This window comes from Cavia porcellus, unplaced genomic scaffold (genome assembly GCF_034190915.1).
Source record: "Cavia porcellus strain 051 isolate PalLab524CR breed Dunkin Hartley unplaced genomic scaffold, mCavPor4.1 scaffold_23, whole genome shotgun sequence".
Classification (NCBI taxonomy): domain Eukaryota; kingdom Metazoa; phylum Chordata; class Mammalia; order Rodentia; family Caviidae; genus Cavia; species Cavia porcellus.
In genome coordinates, this window is record NW_026947506.1 from 14,127,036 (window position 1) to 14,150,239 (window position 23,204).

Sequence of the window (23,204 nt, forward strand, 5' to 3'; positions counted from 1 at the left end):
GCTAGACATTATCCAGAACATCATACATGCTATAGTAAGTTTTTATCTCTTGGATTACAATACTGTGGTTGTATAGACTCATAACCGTCACTGTAGTCCAACACCTAAGGGCTGGGTGCTCAGTCAAATTAATAGCAACATATCATTTTCAGTGTGTTGAGAAGGTTGATTCTTAGAATAAACAGAAAGACACATATTACATAACCTGAAAGATATTTCTGAGGATCAGATATTTCCTATAGAAGTCTTGAAAATGGTAAAAAGGCTATGTTCCATAAGACAACTACAAGCATTAAAGCAGGAAACAAAAGAACATAGAAAATGAGAAAACACAGAAGCAAAATGTAACCTCAGAGCTTAAGCCCACTAATGCTAAATTGAGAGCACTATGAAGGAAAGAAAATTTGGAGCAAACCACTGGAATTTTCAGAAATGATAGTCACAGAATGAAAATAAATGGAAGAAGTTACAGAAAAAATCATCACTAACATGACAAAAAATGGCAACCAAAGTGAAAGACATTAAGGAAGACATACACAATTCAGTAGAAGAGCTCAGAAATGTGACAGAAACCACCAGTGCCCAACATGGAACCCATGACAAAAATCCAAACAAAAATCCAGGAGATCAATATTTCATTGAAAGTATATGGAACAGACAGAATCAAGTTGAGGGCAGAATATCAGATCTAGAAGACAGAGCTGTGGTTAGAGGCTTTGAAAAGAAAGAAGTCTTAAAAACAGCAACAGACCATAAAAAGGTCACCCAACAACTGCAAGATTAACTAAAGGAGGACATAAGATTGATTGAAGTCAGGGAGATTGCTGGACACAGAGAAAAAACCATAAAATATTTCTTCACAGAAGTATTCAACATGGCTTAATAAAGTAGGACTCCCACTGAAGAGTCTCAGAGGAAATCAACTAAAAATATAAACAATTAGAAGAAATGGTGAGATATGTACCCTTACACAAAAATTAATCTGAAATTAGAGATATGTAGTTAAACAAGATGTTATAAAGAAATAGAGCAAACCACAGATCTCCCTGTAGCCCTGCAGCTGGCTAGATTTGATCAGACCAGAAGCTGCCATTGCCAGGAACAGCCTCCCCCCAAATACTGTAAAGATAATAAGGATGTGTCACACTCAATCCAAACAGGATACACCTAGAATATAAGGTGCATCAGCCCTTTTAATTTCCTGGAAATAAAGGACACAGAAACCTAAAAAGCAATTTCACTGGCAAATACAGAATGAGTTTCACCTTCCTCCACAATGGGCTGCCATTTTTTCTTTTCTTTCCTCTTCTTTTTCTTTTTCATTCTCTGTCAAGCACCATAACCACTAATGGGAGTTCCTGATGTCATAGTGAGGAACCAGACATGATATTAAGGATTGGTAGTGAAACAAAACAACTACTCCTGCACTAACACTGGTATGAGAAAGAATCTCCCCATGTCAGCTGGGACAAGTCCTTCACTTCTCTGTCACCAGTGATCCAAAACACAAGCACCCATGTGCTGGGAAGTCAGGAACTCCCTCCAACTTGTGACCTGCAGCATGAGCATAAGGAATGGGAACCAAGAAATTCTCCATCCCATGGCAAACATCACAAAACCTCTTGGGCCAAGAAGCCAACACTCCCTCTGACTTTTGACAACCAGCATCTGAAAAAGAAGGCAGATTGTGAGAGGAGGCAGACATGTGGAATGGAGCAGGCTGTGTAAGTTTTTGAGGTGTCAGATTTACCCAGGACTGGGAGCAGTTTTGGGCTGAATCTGTTTGAGGATTTCACAGCAAAGAGAAGATTAATGCAGAGACAAACAGGGTAAGGAGTGGTGAGCCGATTTAATAGAATGTTTTATACAATAGACTGGTCAGATCACTGATATATGGAGGCCAACATCAAACCCACATGTAATCTTGCATGAATATATAACAAAATCGATAGAACACTGATTAGAACAATACCTCAGAGCAGTGGGCACACAGGAATTTTATTTTATCCCAAGTGAGTATATATTTAGAATATATTCTTGTCCCATTTACTTTTCTGCAAAAGAGAATATTGCAGCCTGATAACAAATTTTGTTTGCAAACAGAGGGGAGAGTGTTTATTTTCAAGTTGGGTTTTGTTTGGTTGGTGTTTTGTTTGCTTGTTTATTAAGATTCTTATTTGCTTATTTAGGTTCATGTATATATATTTTTTCTTTCCTTTTTGTCTATTTTTCACTCCCTCATCAAATATCATTGTGGTTCTCAGAACATTTTCATGTGAGTAAACATTGTACACTAACCTTTCTGATTCACTTCCAATAATCTTTTGCTTTCTGCATTGTTTGTCTCTGGCCCTCTTCTCCCACTTCTCAAGGCTTGCATAATAATCCTATCATCCAGCTTTGTTACAATATTTCGTTTCATCTCTCTTTATGTTTTGTCAACTTTATCTCTGAAATCTTACTACAAAGAATAATCACTCTACTTAAAGGAAATTCACTGCATACAAGTTCCCATTTTGTGTTGTGGTTTCTTCAATTTGTGTTGGGATCTGTGTTGCATATCTTTACCTCATGGCTCATAATACCAAGTGAAGATTTATCACAATTTGTAAGTATATAGAATGTGCATGATGGCATTGTTATTGCTGATTCTATTGCTTTAGCCAGTATACCATAATTGTAATCAGTAATTGTACCTTCTATAACAATATGGTGATTATCTGTGCTCATAAACATCACCATTATCCAAACAAAGAAACTGAGGGCTCAGTCACATTGATGGAAGGATCCCATCCTTAAGAAATTGGAAAGGTAGGATCTTGGGATAGGCACAAAAGTGACAATCTTCCTATGTAGAGAACACATCTGCAAAAATACACATTTCCTAGGTAGGCTTCAACATTAGTAAGGAAACTATCATCTGTAAGAAATATATAGGCATCCACACAGAAATGAAATAAAATAAAATAGAAAATAGAAAATAATATGCAGAAGCAAAACCCAACCTGAGAGTTACAGCCCACCTAGGAAATGTTCAAGTGGTAATGATGTAGAGAAAAACAGAAGTCACCACTTGCAAATTTCTTAAATGTTTGCAGTGGAAGCTCCAAACACATGCAGATTCCTACAAAGACCAGATCAGGTGAACTAAAAAATGATTACCATGATGAAAGACTTACTCACCAGGGGTAGAGTACACATATGTAAAAAAACTGACCAGCACAGAAAAATAATGGAAATTAATAATACATAACATAGCAATAAATGAAATCCATCAGGCAATAAAGAGATATTCAGGAAATAAAAATCTCCATTCAAGGTTGGCAAAATCTCTCAATTAAAGGGAAATCATAGTTGAAGTTCTAGAAGACAAACTTACAGCTAGCGATCATGTAGAGCAAGATCTTTTGAAAATAAGTAGGGATCATGAAAAATTTCCAAAAGCTGAAAAAATAATAACAGATTGACTGGAGACAATTAAAAAGCAGATGGCAGCACAAATGACATTAAAAATTTGTTCATGGAAGTAATGGCAGAAATAGTCCCAAATATGGAAAAACCATTCCACATAGATATAAATGGGGCATAAAGATCTCTAATTAATCATTGTAAAAATAAGAATACATGAAGGCATATAATAATTAAGATGGAGAAAATCTAGAACAATAACTGAAAATTAAAAATTAGAGAAAAGAAACAAATCATCTATAAATGAAAGCCCATCAGAACTATAGCACACTTCTCATCATAAAACCTTAAGTTATGGGAAATGTGAATTGCCATATTCCAAGATATGAAAGAAAATAACTTCCAACCCACATTGAATTTACCTGCAAAACAGTCTTTCTGGTTTAATGTAGATGTAACACACATTCATCGCAAAGAAGTCAACTGAAGAAATTCATGTGCAAAAACCAGGAGGGCTACGATGTGTTCTGAAAGGTATACAGAGACTTATGAATGTGCACAAATCCAAAACCACCAATAGAAAGAAGCCACCAGAGAGGATAAGTGGTAAAACACAGGGAAAACACAAGGAACAAGCAGCATATAATAATATGACAATTATGAGTCAATCCATGTTAGTTATATCCATCTATGTAAATGGTTTCAACTCACCAGTCAAAAGTAGTAGACTGGCAGCATGCATCAAGAAATAAGATACAAACATATTCTGTACAAAAACAAACACAAGTAACTCAAAAAGAAACACATACACTGAAATTAAAAGATGAAAAACAATATTCTATGAGGGAGAAATGCAGAAAAGTGCAGTGGTAGGGGTTCTAATTTCAGAGAATCTTAATGTCAAGCTAATATAGATCAAAAGAGATTTCTTTTAAAAGGCCGTTACATATTTAAAGGAAAAATTCAAGAAGAGACAATAATTATAGGTGTAAAAGCACCAAATATAGGGGATTGAAAGTCCACTCCTAAGTTCTTTTATGGTCATCAATTATGTTTTGTTAATGACATTCTGAATGCCTATTTTTTTGTAGAGGCGAGCATTGTGCAATTAGACTTGATATTTTATTGTTTGGTTGTTATATACAGAGAGAAAACTAGACAGTTTCTTTGGCTAATATGAAACTGACAAATGGAAAATATGGGCACCCTCTTTGGGAGAAAAATTTTGAGGAAACAGGGCTGTATTAGGAAATTGGTGTAGGAAAGGGAGTGGCCTCAGAAAATCCTGAAGTGTGCTCACATGGCAGAGAAAACATTAAGGCCTGATACTTTGAAGAAGAGATTTTGAGGAGGGAAAGCAAATAAGAGGCTCAAGAATGGTTGTCAGGTGTCTGTAATCTCTGTGTAAATTTTCATTAAAGCATGAGAGAGTGGAGTGGACTCAGGCTCTGGTAGGGCCCTGCCCAGTGAATACAAGCAGCTTAACAGCTTTATTGTACCACCTGTGATGAAGGCAAGCCCTGCATAATATACTCAACCTAGCTATGTAGCACTGGTGCACTACTCCGGACCTGGTAAGACACCATCCATCATCCTCAAACAGCTGAGAAATACTACTGAGGTGAGCTGAAGGCTTGTTAGGCATATTTGACTTATCTGTACAGCCCTGGTTTACATCTCATGACATTCTAGGGTTCCACCAAGTGACCCAAAGCAGCCAAAGAGCAGTGGTATGACATGTGGCATGAGTTGAAGGTCTATACAGCATACTGTACTTAGCAATGTAGCCTTGGTGGCCCCTCTGGGCTTGATAGAGACCAACCAACTGACCCCAATCAGCCAGTGAAACTCAGCGTGCTTTGTGGGGCATGCAGAATGTCCATCCAGTGTGAAAAAGAACTCAAACTGAGATTGACATGACCTGCAAAGCCACCCAATGCAGAAGTAAGAGAGTTCCATCACAGAGAACAGTAGAAAGACGTTGTGCAAACAAAACCAACTCTGCAAAGAATAATGAAAGATGTTCTTGATAGACATAAAAGGAACTATTAATTCAAGAACACAAACAGAAAAAACATAATCAGGTAATGAAATAAACAGAGGAGAAAGTTAAAGAAACAAAGCAGAAACTTAACATAACAAAAATAAGACCAATATCACTATTGCCCATTAACATAAATGGACTCAATTCAATAATTAAAAGAAACAAAGGGCAGACTGGATCAAGAAAAAACATCCACCTCTATGCTAAATACAAGAAATCCATCTAATGCAAAAGGAAATTCATAGACTGAAAGTCAAAAGATAGAAAACAATGCCTTTTGCATCAGAAACTCCAAAAAATCAGAGGGAGCTAATCTGTTTTCACACAATATGAACTTCACACCAAGGATGATCAAAAAGATACACAAGGGAGAAAGTGGTTAGGGGGACATTTCAAGAGGAAGAGATAACCAACTGAATTATATATGCACCAAAGGTGGGAGCACCCAGCTATATGAAACATATATTAATAGAAAATCAAAATTAAATAAACATAACTCAATGATAACGAGAACTTATGACCCCACTGACACAAAGAGACAGATCAACTGGACAAAAATCAGCAAATAAACAATGGAACTATACCAAACGGTGAAAAATGGACTTAGAAAATGTGTACAGTGTGTTCCACCCAACAACATCAAGGTATACATACTTTTCAACTTCTTACAGGACATTCTGTAAAATAGATCATGTATTAGCTCATGTAGTACACTTAAGAAAATGGTTAAGAATTATAATTATCCTATGCATATTAAATGGTCATAGTGTCATAAAACTGGAAATTAATGACAAAAGAAACTGCAAACACTCCATCAACACATGGAAATTGAATAATACACTACTGAGTATTCAGTGGGTAACAGACAAAATTAAAGGAGACATTAAGCAACATCGACAAGCAAATTAAAATACGAATAGAACATAACTGAACCTGTGGGGTGCAATGAAAACAATCCACAGAGGGCTATTTATTGTAGTGAACTCTCACCTCAGGAAAACAGAACAAACACAAATAAATAAACTGATGCTACATCTCAAACATCTAGAAAAAGAAGAGCAAGTGAAGCTTAAAGTCAGTAGAAGGGAGGAAACTCTAAAGATCAAAGCAGAAGTTAATACAATTAAGACTAATAAAACAGTATAAGAATGAATGAATCAAAGTGTTGGTTCTTTGAAAGAATAAATGAAATTTATAAACACCTAGACAAACTTTTAAGAAAAAGGAAAGAAAAACCTCGTGTTTATGCAACAAGGGATGAAAAGGTTGAAACCACTACACAGGTTGTGGAAATGCAGATCATCATTACCTATTTCAAAACGATTTACTCACAGCATTGGTAATGCAGAAGACATGGACAGATGCCTAGGAACATGTGAGTTATCAAATCTGTATCAAGAAGATGCAAAACTGCTAAATAGGCCAATTTCAGTTAATGAAATTGATAATATAATTAAAACCTTACTAACAAAGAAAAGGCAAGATCGTGAAGGATTCACAGCTGAAGTCTACAAAAATTCATACCAACACTCTTAAAACTCTTCCATGAAATGGAAAGGGAAGTAATTCTCCCTAACTCATTCCAGGAAGCAAGTATTACCCTGATACCAAAACCCAAGAAAGACTCAGTCAGAAAAGAGAACTACAGGTCATTTGCACTAATGAACATAGATATAAAATCCTCAATAAAATACTGTCAAACAGAATGCAACAAGTTATCACACAACAAAGTCATATTCTTCCTGGGAATGCAGTGATGATTCAATATACATAATTCAATAAACATAATATACCTTATCAATAGAGCCAAAGATAAAGGAGACAGGATCATCTCAATAGATGCAAAAAATGCTTTTGATAAAGCCCAACACTCATTCACCATAAAAACTGTATGACAATCAGAATAGAAAGTCTTTACCTCAATGTGATAAAAGCCATCTGTGACAAACCAACACCCACCATCATATTAAATGGTCAAAAACAGAAAGCTTTCACTCTGAAATCAGGAAAAAGACAAAGCTCTCAATTATCAATGCTCCTATTCACAATGGTGCCGGAAACACTAGCCAGCATGATTAGAAAAGAGAGAGAAACAAAGGGAATAAGGATACTAAAGGAAGAGGCTAGGTTATCTTTATTTGCAGGTGGTCATGATACTGTACAAAAAAGAGCCCTAAATCTCCACCGAATGGTGTCTAGATGTAATAAATAAATTCAGTATTATACCTGGATATGAGTTCAACACTCAAAAATCAATAGCATACCTGTAAGAAGAAACCCACTGAAACATACACTTCAAAATATCATCCAAAAAACGAAATACATAGGAATCAGTCTAACAAAGGAAGTAAAATATCTATACAGTAAAAATTACAGTACTTTGAAAAAAGAAATAGAACATGACATCAGAAAATGTAAAAGGCATTTCTTGTTCATGGAGAAGAACAACAAAACTTGTGAAAAATCACCATTCTTTCCAAATTTTTATACAAATATAATGCAATTCCAAACAGAATACCATTAGCATACCTCACAGACCTAAAGAAATCATTCCGAAAATTCATCTGGATCCAGAAGAGACCTACAATAGCAAAGGCCATTCTGGGTAACAAACACAAGGCAGGAGGAATGACAATCCCTGACTTGAAGATATACTACAAAGGCACTGTGATAAGTTCAGCACAGTATTGGAACAAAAATACAGTTAAATATCAATGGAATACTTAGATGAAACAAGCACAAACACATTCAGCCCACTTATATTTGAAAAATGTTCCAATCACTTTCATTTGAAAAAGATTCAATACGTGGTGCTGGAAAAACTGGCTTTCCGTATGCCACACTTGAAACCTAGACCCATGCCTATCACCATGCACTCAAGTCAAAATGGATCAGATACCTAAATATTTATGCAGAGAATTTCAATCTGCTGGAGGACAAATTAGTTAGAAACATGAAAACATAGGGGTAGGCAGAGAATTCATGTGCAATATCAAACTACACAGGAAAAAATTCCTAGAATCAGCAACTGTGCTCTCATCATATGAAAAATGTTTTGCATGTCAAAAGAAACCTCAACTGAGTGAAAACAAAACCCACAAATTGGGAAAATATCATGGTCAACTCTCAAAAGACTTCTATCTAAAGCATATGAATAATTAAAAAAAAATCATCAGGCCCCTATTTCTCAAGTTTTCAATCTAAAACTTGGCATGTGACATGAATATACATTCCGTGGCTGGAAACAAAAACAAATAAATACATAGAAAAATGTTCAACATCATTGGCCATTTGAGAAATACAAATTAAAACAACACTGAGATTCCATCTTACTCCAGAAAGGATGGCCAGGATCAAGAAAACAATGAAAACAAATACTGGGAAGGCTGTCAGAAAAAAGGAGCACCTCTGCACCATTGGTGGGAGTGTAAGATGGTGCAACCACTGAGGAAATCAGTGTGGGGGTTCCTCAAAAAGGTAGGAATGAAATCCGATTTGACCTATCTATTCTACTTCTGTGCATATTCCCAGAACAATTGAAAACCTCATACCACAGTGATATATGTACACCCATGTTTATAGTCGCACAATTTGTGATAGCTAGATCTTGGAAACAACCCAAAAATCCATCAATGGAGGAAAGGATGAAAATGATGTCATAATTTTTACAATGGAGTACTGCTCACCTATAAAGAAGGAAAACACTGATGCTTTTATATGTCATTGGGTGACTTTAGATCACTCTCATAAGTGAAATAAATCAAATTTACATGCATAAATACTGTACTGTGCCCTTGTGAGAGAAACTGAAAGAGTGAACAAGATCCAAAATCTTCAAATAATACATTGAAAGTATAAGAAACTGTCAAAAAGGAAACAAATAGGAAAAAGGAAAAAAAGAAAATGAAAAAATATATAAATTTGAAAATATACACTTAAGATAATTATAGTACTAATTATGTTAGTACTTGAAGCAAAATAATTAACACTTATATTATTAGATCAGGCCCCATCTATGACTGACTGAGGCTTTGAGAGGAAATCAAGACACTAACCACGGAATGTTTTCCATCATTTAATTTTTATTCTATGAATATTTTTGAGATATTACTGTAAATCATGACTTCCTTTAGGAGACTAGTTATGGTCATGTGGTGAAGAGGGACTTAGAGAGAAATCTCCCTCAAAGTTGGTTGTCATCCCCTGTAGCTATAAATTGTTTTTCTGACAGAGGCAAGCTATGTACTGTTCAGAGATTATGTCATCTTTTTCTTAAAGGATTCATAAAGTTCTGTCTTCTTTCAAGGTTGTCATAAATAGCTGTCTTCTTTCCATGCCATTGATTGCTCCCATCACATTCAACCAAATGTGTAAAACTGTGCCTTTCCTTTGTTCTGGTACTCAGTCATTTTGGACATCATAAGATCAAGCTGAGCTGGTGTGCATCTAAAACCCAAAAATTACTTCTTTTTCCAATTGGATCTCTCTCTTTGAATTCTACAGCAGTGGGATTCTGGCAATGAGAAAAACAGAGCAGTATAGTTTATGTTTGGTATATGTAGTTCAAAAATGGCAGTGAAGCAAATTACAACATTGCAATGTAAACATGAAAACTTTTATGTCAAAAAATAACATGTTGGGGCTGGGGATTTAGCTCAGTGGCATAAGCGCCTGCCTTGCAAGCAGGCAGTCGTGAGTTCGATCCCCAGAACTGATAAAAAGGAAAAAGACCAAAAAAAAAAAAATGTTATAGAAACGACAGTATTCCAAAAAGATTTGCAACATATGTACATGACACAATGTACAGAGCTGTTGGTATACAAGCGAGTATTGATCGTTTCATATGAAAGCCAAAATTCACTAATCCCCAAGTTGTGTGAAAACAATTCAACTCTGTATAAAATTCATGTTCACATGTCCTTGAAAATATGTATCAATATGAAGTATAGCATCAAATTAAACATACCTTTTGTTATACAGAATTAGAAAACACACACAAAAAGAAAAATAATGCAAAATTCTAATAGCACAAAATGACAAGATAAGATTATTAGTGATGTATGCCTCTTGAAATTTAAGATAAAAGAAAAGCAGCACAAACACTAACTGTACTTGAAAGTGAAAAAGAAATCTCAGTCAACCATGCTTAATTAAGACACGATGGACAATGCTCAGACCTCACATAAAAACATGTCATTTTATCAACTCAGATTTTTATGTTAAGCATTGCACATAAATAATGTACATAAGTCACTTAACAAAAATCCACAGAATGTACAGTTTCTGATACCTTCATCTGGAATCTTTTTCTCTGGTACATTTTTGAAGAAACATTGACATAAAACACTGTAAACTTCACTACATGAAACATCTTCACAGGGTTTTCAAAATAAGCTTACATACACTCTTTCTTCCAAGTGAATCTTCTAGATTTGACATAAAATACATATAATCACGTATTTGACAACATGTGTATACTGAAATCTCTTCCATATTGCTTAAGACATAGAGCTTCTCCCGAAGGACTTTCTTAATGTCTATATAGTGAAGAATAAATCCAATTCTGCATTGCTTGCATTCCTTAGGTTTTTATGTTGTAGTTTATTTAATGTATTTGACAATAATTAAGTGTGCCAAAAGCTTTTCCAAATAGCTCACAGGTATAGTTTTCCTCCAGTGTGAGTCCTTTCATATCTTTGATAATGACTGTTTCTGCTGAAAGCTTAACCACATTGAATACACACATGTTTACTCTGCAGTGTGATGTTTTCCATATCTTTGTTTTTTTTCTCCTTAAAGAGAAAAAATTTTTAAAAAAGGATAGAAATATACAGAATTTCAAAACAATAAACAGCAAAAAATCACTAGTTGATGGACTACATATTGTCATCTTAAAAATATTTGTTCAAGTTACAAAATTAAAACATGCAAAGTGGATGCGCAAATAGTGAAATTGCAAACAGTTCTTTTCAACAATCCAACAAAAACTTATATGGTTACCTATCTTACACACTTAAACATACATGCAGTTATATGCTTTAGAGCACTTTCTTTTCCTCTCTTTTTTATAATAACAATTACACATTTTGGGTTTTATTACTCCCTCAGTTATTACTTATTTTAAGAGAATAAAACCAAGTGTGACAAAACAAAACAGGGTCAGTCAAAACAAAAGGATGGACATAGTACATGATGTGAAAACAAAATACAATGTGATCAATAATGGTTGTTAGCATAATGCCTCTTGCTATCTTCAAAAGAATTGCCCATATCATCAGGTATCATGAAATGGAACAAAACAGTACAGAACAAAACCAATAAAGATGAAACACTGGAGACATTACAGGACTTCAATAGAAGTTAATAGCTAAAGCAGAATGGATAACATAGTGAACCTTATTGTCTTCAAAGTAGTTGCCTATATCCTCAGACTTGATACTAGCAAACAAAACAGAATAGAGTAAAATCAGTCAAAACAAGACAGTGAAAGCAATACAGGCCTTCCACATCAAGTTAATAGGAAATAAAAAATGGCTACTATAATATATCCTGCTATCTTTGGAATAGCTTCCATACCATCAAATCTAATTCAAGAAGACAGATTGGGACAGAATAAAACCAAACTAAACAAAACAATGAAAACAATATGGGTTTGAAATCATAATAAAATGATTTAATAATAAAACAATGGTCACTGCCTTCCCTTTTTAGACAATTGCTCCCCTTTCACTTTTTAAAAAAAATTAAAAAAAAATAATTTTATTTAAAGAAAGACTAACTAAAAGAGAAAATAGGTAGAAATAATAGATACGTTCAAAGCATAAATACGCAGTAATAAATCACTAGTTGATGTTTACATATTGTAATCTTACAAGTAATTGTTCAAGATAAAAAAAAGTGGAGCATATAAGTGGGAATTCAAACAGTGGGACTGCAAATAGTTTCTGTTCACCTACCCAATATAAACTTAGTAACACATGGTTGTCAATCCTATACATTTAAACATACATAAAGTTATCTATATCTTCATTTATGTTGAGATTAAACAAACTAAAGCCAGCTAAAATCACTCTGAACAAAGAATACTAGTACTGCTGGATTTCACACATCATGACACTCTAGGGTCATCACTGGGTACTGTACTGTCTCTTTTTCTTCAATGTATTTGCTCATTTCATCATGTGTCATAAGATCAGTTCTTGTAAACTGTTTATAGGTTCTATGCATACATGAGACTTAACATGTATTTCTATCCTTTCTGTATTAGAGAAACAAAAGAAAGCAGGGCAGAACAAAACATATTCCTATAGACACATAAAATGAAAGACATAAAACTGCTGTAAGAGTTCTAACATGATTACTGAGTTGTCTCTTGTTATCTTCAATAGAATTGGCTATATCATCAGGTATAATATAATCAAATATATCAGTACATAACAGTATTAATAGGAACACAACTTTTTAGATAATGTAAAACTACGAAAACAGGTAGTAGTCCAACCAAAATGGGTATCATAGTGAATCTTATCATTTTCAGTGTAGTTGTCTATACTCTGACTTGATACTACCAATCATAGCAGTTTTCAATAAAATCTGTCAATACCAAACAGCAATCCAACAAACCAGATTTAACTAAGATCAGTCATGATAGGAAGTTCAAGATGATTACTGTGCTTAGCCTGATATTTCTGGGAAAGCTGCCTGTGCCATCAGATCTACTACTTGTAGACAAACTGGGACCTAATAAGTTCTATCTAAGCAGAGCCATGCGAGTAATATGGGCATAATGCCTGATACACTATTACCATCTTTTTAAAGACTATTCCTCAGCTTTCACTTCCTCAGGGTGTATTGTGCATTTTTGGGTCTCACCTAGACCCTTGGTTTTAAATTGGAGGTGTAACCTGCTATTTATCTAAGTGGTTCTGAACCTTCTCCCTCCTGAACTTGATCTCTGGTTGTATTGCTTTACTTATTAAAGCCTTTTTTTCAACCTAACCACAAATACTGGTCTAATTGCCCCTATTACTCTCTGGTTCCCGGTCATAGAGCACTGTTTACTCATATTTGATTTTCTATCCATATACCCTTTATAGGTTAAATATATTTCCTATTAACAGCATCTTGGTGGACCCTACCTCCTGATCTACGCTGTCTGTGATAGTCTTTTTTTAAATTTAGTGTATCAAGGCTATCTACATTAGATTATAGCCAACCTTCTCTGCCTCATTTCTGTAGTGCTCTTTTTCTATCATTAGTTGCCTGTTTGTCTTCTTCACTTCACTTTCTGCTGCATTCATTGAGGCCTCTCCTGGAATTGAGGCCACTGTTCCTGGAATTCTGGTACTTTTCTTTGTCTTTAGGATGTCCTGCAGTATTCTCTGTAGAGTTGGATTGGTGGTTGTGAATTTCCCCCAGTTTCTCTTTGTCTTGGATGCATTTTGTTTCTTCATTAATTACTAGAGACAATTTTGCAGGGTACATCAGTCTGGGCTGAAGGTTATTTTCTCTCAGGGCTTGAAATACTTTGCTCCAAGCTCTTCTTGGTTTGATGCTGTGTTGAGAAGTCTGCAATGATTTCTACGGGCTTTCCCTTAACGTTTCATTTCTCTAGCAGTTTTATTCTCTTCTTATATTGGATTTCTGGAATCTTATTATATGCCTGGGTGTAGCTTTGTGTTGGTTGTAGGGGGCTAGATCTCTGTATCCCTCATACATCTGAATACTTCCTTTTCCAATGCTTGGGAAGTTTTCCTTAATTACTTCTGTGAATAGCCTTTGTAGTTCCTTTGTTTGTACCCCTGCTTCTTCATTCACATTCTTTATTCTCAAGTTATAGATCCTTTTGTCATCTTCTAGCCTTTGTATTGTTACTAATTATTTTCTTGATATTTTAAAGAAATTTTGTCTTTCATGATCCCACAAGGCAAACCTGTCCCCCATTTGGAAAATCTCCCTTAGTTTCTTTCAAGCAATTTTGCCAGCTTTCAATGGAGTTTTCAATTTCCTGGTAATCTCTTTGAACCTGCTTCATGTATTGTGTTTTCTTTGTATTTTTCATCAAAAGTTCTCCCCTTTTTAAATGTTCCTCCATGTTTCCATCTGTGTGTTCTTGAGGTGCTTAGCATTTCTTTTATTAATTTATATCTTGCTTTACTTGGTTAAATATTTCACTTTTGAGTTCATCTATGAGGTCCCAAAGATGTCTCTTTATGCCCGCTGGTGCTGTGTCTCATATTGCATGTCTCCTGTCCTCAATCTCCTTTGTATTTAACTTTCCTAGATCAATGTTCTCAAGATTGGGGGCTGGGGAATTTTTCTTGTTACTTCCTCTTCTATTTTTCATTTCTTCTATACAAGTATGTACAGGCTTCAGTTTCTTTCTTTGATGGTTACAGTTCTTCTAAAGCACCTATGCTGGTCCCTCTCCTCCAGGTCAGTCAACCTGCTGAGACCTTCAGTGCATTAGTGTGTATCACCTCCCCTCCGGCTCAGTCAACCTGCTGAGGCCTTCACTGTGTTAGTGTGTGCAATTTGTTTTGCATAGCTTATTTGATCTCAGCTAGAGGTATGACCCAAGTCAAGCACATGCCACCAACCTTGTCTGGGCATTGAGCAGCTGAATTAAGTCACCACTGCTCCTTGTTCTTGCCAGTCTGCCCGGCCCCAGAATGTCATTCATTTGAGCCCCTTTTTTTGTGGTTTGGTTTTATTCTTGGCAATCAACACAGGTAGATGCAGGTTCCCCACCAGCTCAGCTCTCTGAACCCTGACCTCAGGGTGACTGCATTTCCTGAGTTGAAGCAGTGGGAATTTGGACAGCTCAGTAAGTCATGGCCATGTGAGTTTGGCCACTGCAGCAGAAGGGCACAATCTTCAACTGTTCCAATAGTAGAACCAGGATTGTATGTTTGATTGGTTCCTGTCACCTTAATTTATTCCTGGGTTGAGATGATCCATCTCCCTCTGTTCCGGACTCCTCGTGCTATATTATTTTGGAATCTAAGTTGACTATCTCAGGGAGCCTCTGTAGGCTGCTATTATCTATAAGCCATCTTTACTGGAACTTTTTTCCCATGTCTTTGACACTGATGATCTCATCTAAAACTTGGCCACACGGCTTACATGTATAAGGTTTCTTGCCCGTGTGAATGCTTTCCTGTGTTTTATACCTGCTGGATCTGCTGAAACCTTTCTCACATTGTTTACATACATAGTGTTTGTCTCCTGTGTGAGTTCTTTGATATACATGACAATTACTGTTTCTGATGAAAGAGTATATGCATAGTGTGGATTTCTCCTCCAAGTGAATTCTTTCTGGTCTTCAACAAGTACTGTGTGCACTCAGTTTTACCACACTGCTTACATATATAAGGTTTCTAACCAGTGTGAGTTCTATTTATCTGATAAAGACTTTCTGGTGAAACCTTTTCCACATTGCTTACATACATATGCTTTTTCCCCAGTGTGAAGATGTTTATGTTCACGAATATCATTACTTCTCCTGAAAGATTTCCCTCATGGCATACTTACATATGGTTTTTCACCTGTGTGAATTCTTTGATGTCCTTGATAGTTACTGTTTCTGCTGAAACTTCTTCCACATTGCTTACATACATATGGTTTCTCATCAGTATGAATTCTTTCATGTATTTGACAATCACAGTTTCTGGTGAAATCTCTTCCACATGGCTTACATACACATGGTATTTCCCCAGTGTGAAGATACTTATGTTTTTGAATACCATCACTTGTCCTGAAAAGTTTCCCACATTGCATACACACATGCTTTCTCATCAGGGTGAATACCTTCAAGTATTTTACAATGACTCTGTGAGCTGAAACCTTTCTCACATTGCTTAGATACATATGGTTTCTCATTAGTTTGAATTCTTTCATGTCTTTGATAGTGACTGTTTATGCTGAAAACTTTCCCACATTGCTTACATAGGGTTTCTCTCCAGTGTGAGTCCTTTCATGTATTCTACAATAACCCTTGGAGCTGAAACCTTTCCCACATTCCTTACAGACATAGGGTTTTTCTCCAGTGTGGATTCTTTCATGTATTTTACAACAATTCTTTGATCTGAAACCTTTCCCACATTGCTCACATACATATGGTTTCTCACCTGTGTGAATTCTTTCATGTCTTTGATAGTGACTGTTCCTGCTGAAACCTTTCCCACATTGCTTACATATATAGGGTTTCTCTGCACTGTGTATCTTTTCATGTATTTTACAGTAACTCTTTGAGCTGAAACCTTTCCCACATTGCTTACATATATAAGGTTTCTCTCCATTGTGAATCCTTTCATGAATTTTACAACAACTCTGCGTGCTAAAAGCTTTCCCACATTGCTTACATGCATAAGGTTTCTCACCAGTGTGAATTCTTTCATGTATTTGAAAATCACTTTTTCGGGTGAAACCTTTCCCACATTGATTACATAAATATGGTTTGTTCCCAGTGTGGAGATGCTGATGTTCATGAATACCATAACTTGTCCTGAAAGCTTTACCACAATGCATACATAAATATGGTTTCTCACTAGTATGAATTCTTTTATGACTTTGATAGTGACTACTTCTGCTGAAACCTTTCCCACATTGCTTACATACATAGGGTTTCTCTCCAGTATGAATCTTTTCATGAATTTTACAACAACTCTTTGATCTGAAACCTTTCCCACACTGCTTACATAGATAGGGTTTCTCTCCAGTATGAATCCTTTCATGTATTTTACAAAGACTCTGAGAACTGAAACCTTTCCCACATTGCTTACATACATATGGTTTCTCACCAGTGTGAATTCTTTCATGTCTTTGATAGTGACTCTTTATGCTGAAAGCTTTTCCACATTGCTTACATACATAAGGTTTCTCTCCACTGTGAATCCTTTCATGTATTGTACAATAACTCTTTGATCTGAAACCTTTCCCACATTGCTTACATACATAGGGTTTCTCTCCATTGTGAATACTTTCATGTATTTTACAATGACTCTGAGAGTTGAAACTTTTCCCACATTGCTGACATACATACGGTTTCTCTCCACTGTGGATCCTTTCATGTTTTTTACAATAACTCTTTGAGCTGAAACCTTTCCCACATTGCGTACACAGATAGGCTTTCTCCCCAGTGTGAATCCTTTCATGTATTTTACAATTATTCCGTGAGCTGAAACCTTTCCCACATTGCTTACATACATATGGTTTTTCTCCAGTGTGAAGATACTGATGTTCATGAATACCATAACTTGTCCTGAAAGCTTTCCCACATTGCATACATACATATGGTTTCTCATCAGTGTGAATTCTTTCATGTCTTTGATAGTGACTGTTTTTGCTGAAACCTTTCCCACATTGCTTACATACATAGGGTTTCTCTCCAGTGTGAAGATTTTCATGATTTGTACAATCAGAACGATTCCTGAAAGCTTTGCCACACTGCTTACATACATAAGGTTTCTCTGCAGTGTGATTTCTTTCATGTCTTTTACAATACTTCTGTGTTGTAAAAGCTTTCCCACATAGCTTACATACATAAAGTTTCTCACCAGTGTGAATTCTTTTATGTATTTGACAATCACTCTTTCTGCTAAAACCTTTACCACATTGCTGACATACATATTCTTTCTCCTTCATCTGAATACTTTCTTGTCTTTGAAAAATACTATGTGTGCTGAAAGCATTCCCACATTGCTTGTGTTCAGAGGGTATACCCCGATTTTGATTTGTCTGGTAGATCTGAAAATCACTGTGTTTGCTAGAGGCATTCAAATTTTTCTGACATACAAAGGTCTTGTCTCTAAGATGAGTTCTTTCAGTAAGACCAGAGCAGGATTTCTCACACTGATCATATTCACAAGGCTTCTTGCCAGCCTCTGTACTTTCATGATTATCAATGAATTGGAAATTATCAAAGTTTCCAAAATTTTCATTACATTTTAAGAGCTTCTCTTTAGGTTCCAAGTACTTATCTGGCTTCAGTGCAGTGTGAGTGCTGATGGGCACATTTAGTGAAAAATGCCCAATCAGGGGTCTTCTACTAGCAAGACTTTCAGTTGGTTTTAAACCAGATATTTTCATATGGACATTAGCATCTTCAGTCCATAGGAAGCTTTCTCTATGCTGATTGCAACTTTTATATCGATGGCATTTCTCAACACATCCATTTCTATAAAAGAAAAACAAATCAAAATAAAATGACTCCCCATATTAATAAGCCCACAGAACACATTCTTTTGTGATGCCTGCTAAGAAATTTGATGATTAATTAAATCAATGAATAGGAGGATTCGTTAGAGACAGCTTTTCCCTAAAGAGTATTATACATTTGAGAGTTTCAAATCAGTAGATATTATACTGTTTTATTGCCCCATCTCTAACATATCACTTTTCTTTATCTATCACCTCTCATATACATCTATACACAATACCTAAATGCAATGTTATCCATATTCCTGATGTTGATGATAAAAGAACATTTTTTTATATTATATATCAGCAAGTGTCATTCGAGTGATATCTGGGCTAATTCAGTTTCCAATGTTTGAATAACTTTGTGTTTAGTTTTCAGAGTACACATACACAAGCTGCATATAGTTTTAGAGAGTATTTGTGAAATTAAATAAATTTGAAGATGGTGTCAGTTTTTGATTTTCATGTTTCCCCTTATGTGGTATCTTTAGGAGTATATCTTTTTCTTGAAAGTGCAAATTACCTTAGATTTCTGCAATAGTTATTATATTCTTCTTCCACTTTCTGGTTAACCAAGAGTCTTCCTGAATTATAGACAAAAAAGTATAAAGAGTCATTCCATTAGTACATAAAACATTAACAGGTGTCAATTAGATTCATGATATAATATAAGCAGGACAGAGATTGATGTCATAGTCTGTTTAATGAAACTGCACTGGAAAGAAACAATCAATATCCTCAGAGTGTATAAATAAGAAAGAGATGTCATCCTTACCTGTAGTCACCATGTGCCTAAAGGTTTCCCCCATCACATCTCTGTAGAGCTTCTTTTGGGATGGACTTAGCAAAGTCCATTCCTCAGAGGTGAAGTTCACAGCCACATCCTCAAAGGTCACTGACTCCTAAAGGATCATACACATATATCTTGAAGCAAAATGAAACTAATAGCCTGAACTCTATGAACTCCTCTAATAAAAAAGTGTATCTGAGAGTGAAGTGTGGTGGTACAAGTCTGTAATCCCACCACTCAGCAGTTGGTGGCAAGAGGATCATTATGAGTTCCAGACCACTGTGTGCTATACAGTGAGTTTGAGGTCCCATGATCTATCTAGTGAGACTTGATTGAAAAAAGGAAAACACAATTTAAAAAAAGATGTTTCATGTTGATTTCTGACAAAAAGGTGTGGACATATGTACAGCATGAAAAATTATCATAGTCTTACATTCATCACTCCAATAAAATTTAAATAAAACACAACTAATCTCAAATTCAGATATTTATCTATAGGAAGAAACCACCAATACAGGTTTCAAAATGGACCCTGCACATTGCCAATAGTAAAATGTGTAACATTTTTGACAAAAAAAAAAAATATATATATATATATATATATATATTATGCTGCATTTAATTGAGGACTATTATCATGGTACACTGAGATTCACAGCTGTGATTACATCATTCTGGGAGACTGTGACAGAAGTACAAGACCTTTGAGCTAAATAAGATCTATATACTGAGAATAAGTGTCAAAATTCCAAATAAGGACAACTGGAAATGTAAAAGGTGAGATTTTTCCCCAGAAGAAGGTCCTCAGGTGAATTCCCACCAAAAAATGTATCTTTTAATTTTTCCTATTCATGTGAAAAACAATCTCTGTTACAGAGAGATAATGCCCAATCAATTTTAAGCTAAAAACAAATAAAATTTAGAGTTCCCCTTAAAAATCATTAGGGAATATAATGGTAGGAAAAGTATTTTTCTACAATGACTTAAATTTCTATTTTCATTTCAGCCTGTATTTCTCAATCATCATCAAATTTAGCCAGAATAGAGCTCATAGTTCAGTTTCATACTAGGCAGTTATCAGAGGGAAATTTCTTGTTCAGGAGCTGATTTTGCCACCCACCAACATCCACTGCTTTCCCATATTGTATGCACTCCCTTGTGCTCCTCCTTAAACAAAATTCTATTTTACACCTGATTACTGAAATGTCTGCAGACTTACACTTGGCACTTTTCACTGCTGTAATACAGCTTGTACTCATTCTCCTACCTCATTCAGTATGTCAGCTTTTTGTTTTTGAGACATCTTCCCTTTAGGTAAGAATGGCCTTGAAGTTACTATGTAGCCCATGGTGAAACTGAACACCTAAGAATCCTCCTGCATCAGCCTCCTGAGTGTTAGGATTACAGTGATGTGATAACACAGCTAGCCATCATTTCATTTTTTAAAACATTGCCTGCAAACTACCCATAAACTGTGGCAGTTATGTGAGACAAGATGCTTTACTATCTTTCCATGCATACACAAAGCATATGTAGATGCCCTACTTCAAGGAGACTCAGTTTGTGTTTAACATTCAGTACTTTATGAAAGTTGTCCTTTACATATTCTTTTCATCCTTCTTATTTTCATTGATAAATTTGTTTCCATTATTTGTCACAATAAACCCCAATAACCTTATTATTTATTGCCTTGCTCTGGAGATAACAGGTGAAGCAAATGTGAATATGTCCCTAGTGAGCCTCATCACAGGCTTCTAATTTTTCTTCTAATTTTTATGCAACAAAATCCCCTAGAGTAACTTTCAAATTCTGTACAAGAGCTTGGATATTGTGGCATTGATTATCATCACCAGAAGGTACAGATTGCGTGGTACAACTTAGTGTTTGGGAAGCTGTGGGAGATCACAAGCATGCACTCCAAGAATTGAATCTCTGTGCTCTATCATCACAAGACTCTTACTTCAACATTATTTAGTGAGATATGCAAAATGGGTGATATAGAAGTGATATTCCCTTAATTGGTACAAAGACTGTGATCAAGTCCAATGGACTTGCCAATGTGTCTCAGGACAGCAAAGTAGCAGCACACATGTGGAATAGACAACATGCTGATGACTGCAATGGAGAGTCGTGCAAAATCCTGTGAGATTCAAGGGTGAAGACATGACATAACATCTCAGCTGATGATATGATACTCCAAAAGATTTATACTTTTGTGATGGTAAAAGTCCCAGCTTTTCCAACATCATTTATCTGTTGCAGCACTAACTGGGGAGCTGTATGCTTGGTACAAGACTTCCTTGTTCCTCTACTACAAGCCATGTCTATAAGGTTTCTCATTTATGCACTCTTCCAAAACCCATGCCTACTCCCCCAATTATTACTGATATAAGTCTTGGGCACTCTGACTCATGATCTTTTTCCAGTGGGGGCCACTGGTCATAACAGAGCCCTGGGAACTGCAGATCTTTCTATCACTGTTTCATCTTTGTGCTACATGCTGGGTGGGAGACAGAACATATTTCAAGGGTTTCATGAGGACCCTATATCTACATTTTTAACAAATTAAGCATACTAAAATAAAGTGCCATTGTTCCTATCCTTTTACTGAGACAAAATATCACATACTCTCAGAGGAATCTATACTGGGCTACAAGTAAAGAACCTTGTCTATTGGATCCAAGGATCAAGCAGGATAGCAAAAAAATTTCCATTCTGAAGGAAAAATTACTTAAGTCATGGTAGCATGGACATAGAGAAAGATGGTAGGATCTGCAAACAAGATCGTACTTTCCCAAGTTCTATCCTTAGTGATATGTGTCCAAAATGTCCCCACCACCTAACATCATAATCCAGAACTAAAATCATCAGAGAATGAAACCATTGAGGACAATAGGACCCATTCAAATTAATCAACATTCAAGCTCATGTGATATTTAGAAGATATTTTAGGTACAAAATACAATATCTGGTCGGCTTCTGGAAAAAAATCAGGGCACACAACACAGCAGTTTTACCTAAAGTGAATCTGCACGCACATGTCATGAGTCTTCTATCAATGCTTTAACTCACTTCATGGTGAGGAATGGGACTTTACATGTATATCCTGTGTTTATTATGCATCATTTGCTTGCACTGTCTGTCCCTTGTGAAAATATCACATGCATTTACTGTGTGTTTGAGACCCAACTAATCTTTTTTGCTCTGCAGAAACAAAGGGTAAGAGACTGATTGCCTAGAGCACACCAATCAGCAAGACTTAGTTTTATAAACTACATTACCTGAATGATTTTATCCCAAACCAATTTGGTAATCAGCCAAAGAACCTCTATCTTGGAAAGACAGCATTCTTCTTGCATTTGTCATACAATAAATAAATTTTGACTCTCATTATTTTAATCCTAATTTTCTGATTTTCTACAGATACACTGGTTTTTAGATAAAGGCAGTGGTTTTGCATCATTTCTTCATTTTGTCACAGTAGAGAGAACAAAGGACCCATAGAAAGGCACGTCATTTTGAGGAACATTACTGCCCTCAGAATACTCTATCACATGCAACATGTGGGTGGGTGCTCATAGAGAACTAAAGGAAAGGCCACTGAAGAGTTCCAGGAATGGTCAGTATATGCGGCCTAAACGGTAATGAGCAGAGATGGAACAAACTGCTTCCATACCCACCTTCCTGTGCCATAGCATGTCCAAAATTATTTCACATGGTGAAATGTCCATGGCTGGACCTTTTATCAGGCACTAGAGAATA

The 23,204-nt window shown here is 35.8% G+C and overlaps 1 protein-coding gene across 4 annotated transcripts in view; it reads right to left on the reverse strand.

The window, feature by feature from the left end:
- Positions 1–9,514: 9,514 nt before the first annotated feature.
- The window catches only part of LOC100725344 (zinc finger protein 260-like), a 44,025-nt gene continuing 30,335 nt past the window's right edge, over positions 9,515–23,204 (reverse strand). For 3 of the 4 annotated variants that reach the window (XM_023561397.2, XM_063233832.1, XM_063233830.1), the window contains 3 exons: positions 19,428–19,554; positions 19,176–19,236; positions 9,515–18,629 (listed from right to left, as the gene is read on the reverse strand). In XM_023561397.2, the coding sequence (XP_023417165.2) occupies positions 16,370–18,629; positions 19,176–19,236; positions 19,428–19,554 (2,448 nt within the window). In that variant the 3' untranslated portion in view covers positions 9,515–16,369. The remainder of the gene's footprint in view (positions 18,630–19,175; positions 19,237–19,427; positions 19,555–23,204) is intronic. The other variant, XR_010042265.1, reaches the window with a different exon arrangement.